We start from the raw sequence: 5758 nt of genomic DNA, 5'->3' as shown, positions 1-5758 counted from the left end.
ATATGTGTGTGTGTATGTGTGTGTATGTGTGTGTGTATGTGTGTGTGTGTGTGTATATGTGTACATGCACACACACATATGTATATACTTATATGTGTATATATGTATATAAACATGTATACATACTTTTGCACCACCTGATAATATATATATATGTATATATGTATGTATGCATGTATGTATATTGTATATATATATATATATATATATATATATATTTGTATAATATATATTATACGACTGAAATGCACACAGTTTCCATCACCTAAATTCCACTCCTAATGTATTGGTCAATTCATTGTTATAGTGGAAGACGCATGTCATGTCTTATGTGCAATGCAAGAGGGGATCAATAGGGATGCCATGTGCTTGTGTCATGAACTTTTTATCCATGCATTTCTCTGGCACTTTATTGTCTCATAATTATTTCAAGTCAATGTTTTTTTTAAATCTTGTCAGTCTGGCAGCTAAACAGGATAATCCAGTGTGTTAAACGTAAATCACTTAACGTACTTTGAAAGACAATAAACGGAAAAGGTCGGGACAGTGCATTATTAATTTTTTTATCTCAAAGGTTTTATAATGTATTTTAATTATGTCTTGCTCTGCAGGTAAGTATATTTGGTTCTTGAAACAACTTTCAGTAATGAAGTATCGGGAAGTTTAATATGCATGGGAGTTTTGTGCTTTTGAAAATCTTATACGTTGTATCAATGTGTCCCATAACAGGAAGCTTTTAGACGTTTTTTTTCTTTTTACTTCCATCTAACATGGAAATTAAGCATACAGTTCAATGGGAAAATATGTTTTGTTTGTGTTATAAATGGTAAAAGGACCCCATTTGGTCGTGGATGACATTGGATTGCACCTAGAAAACTACCTTCCTAGGTACAAGTCTGGGTAAAGTTTTTTGTATGGAAGACCAGTAGTTGACCATGCATACCAACATCCTCTCAACATGTCACTGATGTTATCTAAGGGAAATGCAAAGGCTGATACAGTTTGGCACCAGTGATGTTGCGACTCATTTCTACAGATGAGTGAACCGAGGCAATGTGAAATAAAGTGTCTTGCTCAAAAACATAACACACAGCCTGGTCCAGGAATCGAACTCATGACTTCATGATTGTGAGTCTGGAAACTCCATATTATAAAAAGATTTTTATGAATGCAAATATTCTGTAACTGAAATGGTTTCTCGAGAGATGGGGCCAACAGTGCATTTTAAGGGAGAGGAATGTACCCAGAGGTAGTTCCTGATCTATTCAAGGACATCAGCATGACCTCAACTAAATGCAGATACCAGGGTACAGACAAATATATGATCTACTATAATCATCAATGACATTATTTCAAATTTTGACACAAGGCCAGTAATTTTTGGGAGAGTGTTAATACTTATTTTACCAATATTTATTTTATCAACCCTGAAGAGATGAAAGGCAAAGTCGACTTTGGTGGAATTTGAACTCAGAACTTAAAAACAGACCATTTTGCCTGGTGTGCTAACAACATTGCCAGCTCACCACCTTATAGTCATCAGTAATATTATTGGTTTTAACCATTACCTCTCTGGTAGTATATAAATTATCTAATGATACAATACTAATGGTACACTAGATTAGTTGTAATGTGTAGTCATGAGTTGTACTTCCTTAGGATCTGACAAACAATGATATTACCTGCTATTGTTTTATAAAATGAGGAACCTCTACATAGTTGCTTGACATGTGAGAAATAACAGCCAAATTTTCTTCAAATTATACCATTTTTAAACAGAGACACATAGGATAATAATCTTTTCTAAAAAAGCACGAAGCCTGATATTTTGTGGGAGGGGCTAGTCAATGACATCGACCCCAGTGCATAACTGGTACTTATTTCATTGACCCTGAAAGGGTAAAAGGCAAAGTTGACCTCAGTGGAATTTGAACTCAGAACACAAGGAGGGATGAAATGTAGTTAAGCATTTTGTCAAGCATGCTACTGATTCTGCCGGCTGTGAGTATACAATATTTGAGAAAAGATTGGCTAGTCTTGGATAAAATTGCTTTTGGTCATTCACAGATCCAATCAATTAAGACCAATCAGGGAAAAAACAACTTCATCATTTAATTTGGGTCCCATAAAATGATAAGTTTTTTTTTTCCTTCCTATTGGATTATCACAATGATGATTTCTTAAGAAAGTACATGTATTTAAGCCTATTTTTCTGTTTCCAGAATTATGCACAGCATAATGGAATGGAAATAGTTTCAAAGTTAACCCAATCAGTAGTTAAACTCAGGACTTTGAATTGAGTATTGAAACTGAGTCTTGTATATGGACTGTTATAAGCTTGTCTGTACACCTCAGATATTGTGACTCAATATTTTAATGAATATTGAATTCTTTTTTCTGTAAGCACAAGACTCCTTCTTCACGGAAGAAACTAAATGAGATCTAATTACACTTAAGGTTGTCTGAAGTATCCATTTTCCCATTTTAACAAAGTGATAATAATTAAAAACCATAAACCAAATTGGGATTGCAGAAATAGCTCATTGAATGCAGAAATAGCTCATTGAATGCAGACATAGCTCAGAGTTTTCTAATTGAAACTATTTATATACTTTTTCACTAAGAGGCAGAGAGCTTGATATATATAAGAGATAAAGAAATGAGATTTTTGGTCACTTGTACATTTTCAATGACCAAAAACATCATGAAAAGTTTATCTCAATTGTACAAGGATTGCAATACTAGGTTAGCAAATGTTTTCTTTTATAGGCAGAAGAAACTTAATTGTAAGAGAAGAATAATTCTTTCTAAGTTTGGTATGAGGCTAGGAATTTTGAGGGAAGGAGGAAAATTGATTGTATTAATCCCAGTGCTCAACTGGTACTTTTTTTTTATCAGCCTCAAAAGGATGAAAAACAAAGCCAGCCATCGCAGCATTTGAACTGAGAATGTAAAGAATTGGAAGTTTTGCTAAGCATATTGTCCGGTGTGCTAACGATTTTACCAGCTTGCTGCCTTAGCATAGAAAGAAAATAATAAGACTTCTTGCCTTTTGTGAAGGATATTAGCAATATAATTGAAGTTAAAAATATATATCCGATAACCAGACATTAGAAACATGCTGCCAATATTTGGGAATCATAATTCTATATGAGGCCAATAAATATTGACTTTTGAAGAGGCTCAAGGCCAAATATTTTCTCAAGGAAACATATAGTTAATGGAAAGGATCATAATTTATAACTGGTATTTATCTTGTGAACTACAGGGGTTAAAAAAAAGTTAATCAACAAAATAAAGAGAACCATATCATGATTTGAACACATATGAAACTAAATACTGTAATGATTTTATATTATGTCTTAGTCGGAACAGTGTCCTCATCTTGGCTTTTGCTTTCACTACATTTTGGCTGTGTACACTCCAGCCTTCTTCAAGTGTCTACCTAATGCAGTGCAGTCACCTAAAGCTTCTGAGTTCAATACCAGGTAATTCACTAAAGTGAATCACAGGCACCTAAAATAAGGCTGGAGCATACAACAGGTGAAATGTAGTGGAAAGCGATAACTAAGATGAGGATACCAATCTGACTAACACATAGTATAAGAATTCCTCGTTTCAGAAATATAGAATTGTAATGATTTTAGTTGAGTCCTCAAAGAATATTTAAAGCAAAACAGCAAATAAACAAAAGTAAGATTTCAATACATGAGTACACCAAGAGGAAATTTTCCCCTTTATCATTGTATGATCCGTACCTTGATAGTGCCTTCAACAGATTTTCTTCTTGGTTTACGATGCTTGTTGTGTGTTACGCATCGACAAATAAGTTGTTTAATGATGCGTAGAAAATAATATACAGATTTAGGACTTATTATTAGGTTGAATGGAGGTGGCAATGTTGAACCTTCATCAAAATAACCCATCCAAAGTTTGGATCGGGCAAACTTCCACTCCATATCAGCATGATTCTTTGAAAGAAATAGAGAGAGAAAAAGAAAAGAAAAGAAAGGAAAAATTAAAGATTTGTATCATTTAAAAGCATGTAAAGAAATTATTGTTGAAAAACAAATTTACTTTGATGACCAAAGTGCATAGTTCCTTTAAAAATTAGAAACATTTGTAAAATGCAGGAATGAAATTTTCCTAGGGTGTGCAAAATCAGTTTTTCACAAGGATTTTTGAAGCATTTTTCATTGCCCGAACAAAAATTTTAGGGGTTGTACTCACATCTGCTGTTCTCAATCCTATGAACACATTAAAAATTATATACATAATACTCAGCACAGATATAGTCATGTGGTTTGTAACAAGTTGGTTCTAGGTTCAGTTCTACTGCTTGGAACTTTGGGAAAGTGTCTTCTACTATAGCACCAGGTTGACTAATGCCTTGTAAGCAACATTTTAATTTTTTTTACAAAGAAACTGTGTGGAAGCCCTTCATATACACAATATGAAAATAAGAGTTTCTTGCCGTGAAGGCAAGTGCTTAGGCTGATTTTTATAACATGCCTTGCGTCTCCAAGCAGTATGTATGTATGTGAGTGTGTGTGTGTGTGTGTGTGTATGTGTGCGTGTGCATGTGCGTGTGTGTATGTGTGTTTGTGTGCGTGTGTGTGTGCGTGTGTGTGTATGTGTGTGTGTGTGCCTGCCTGTGTGTGTATGTGTGTTTGTACCCCCCACTACTGCTTTACAACCGATGTTGACGTGTTTTTGTCCCTGTAACTTAGCAGTTCAGCAAAAGAGACTGATAGCGTAAGAACAAGGTTTTAAAATAATATGTAGTGGGGGCAATTCATTCAACTAAAAATTCTTCAAGGCAGTGCGCTAGCATGGCCACAGTCTAATGACTGAAATAAGTAAAAGATAAGAGATTTATGATATATTTATGATATATATTTATGATATGAATTTATGATATATATAAAGAAAATTCTTTCAGTTTCCCTCAACCAAATCCACTCACACAAGTTTGGTTGGCTCCGGGACTGAAGTAGAAGGCAGTTACCATATTTCTGTTGAAATACACATTGTTTTAATTAATTTTAATAATAATGAAGAATTTAGTAAAATAACCGTCACTATGATGCTAGGATCTGGAATATAAATTAACATGAAATTTTTATAAAAATTTGCTTACAAGACATTAGTCAACCTTGCACTATGGGAACTGAACTTGGAACCATGTGGTTGGGAAGCAAACTTCTTACCACATAGTTACCATGATGGGAAAGAAAATCTCTGCTGCAATGCATTGTTTATTTTTTTATTTTTTTTACTTTTGTTTGTACATATGAAGAGTTCTCAATTTACCATCATGATCTGTTTGGAAAATTAATATTTCTTTATGACCAACGTGCAAGTAACTAAGCAATCCACAGAAACGTGTACCCCTAACGTAGTTCTCAGGGTGATTCAGTGTGACACATAGCGTGACAAGGCCGGCCCTTTGAAATACAGGTACTACTCATTTTTGCCAGCTGAGTGGACTGGAGCAATGTGAAATAAAGTGTCTTGCCCAAGGACACAACGCGTTGCCGGGAATCGAACTCACAACCTTATGATTGTGAGCTGAATGCCCTAACCACTAAGCCATGCGCCTTCACTAACCTTTTTAATATCCAAATTCAAATGGTAAAAGTTCCAAAAATGTATATTTCAATATAGAACATTTAATATTTAATTCCATTTTGTTATCATTTTTCAGTTGAAATATTATGCTTTTATTTCTATTAATTATGAAAATAATGAAAATTTT

The 5758-nt window shown here is 34.0% G+C and overlaps 1 protein-coding gene across 1 annotated transcript in view; it reads right to left on the bottom strand.

Moving 5' to 3' along the window:
- LOC106883329 (transient-receptor-potential-like protein) overlaps positions 1–5758 on the bottom strand; it is a 179707-nt gene that overhangs the window by 38233 nt on the left and 135716 nt on the right. Inside the window, exon 8 of the mRNA XM_052973725.1 lies at positions 3759–3971. Coding sequence (XP_052829685.1) covers positions 3759–3971 — 213 coding nt within the window. The remainder of the gene's footprint in view (positions 1–3758; positions 3972–5758) is intronic.

Source organism: Octopus bimaculoides, chromosome 16 (genome assembly GCF_001194135.2).
Source record: "Octopus bimaculoides isolate UCB-OBI-ISO-001 chromosome 16, ASM119413v2, whole genome shotgun sequence".
Lineage (NCBI taxonomy): Eukaryota > Metazoa > Mollusca > Cephalopoda > Octopoda > Octopodidae > Octopus > Octopus bimaculoides.
Note: the sequence above shows the minus strand (reverse complement) of the source record. Positions and strands in the feature narration are given on the sequence as shown.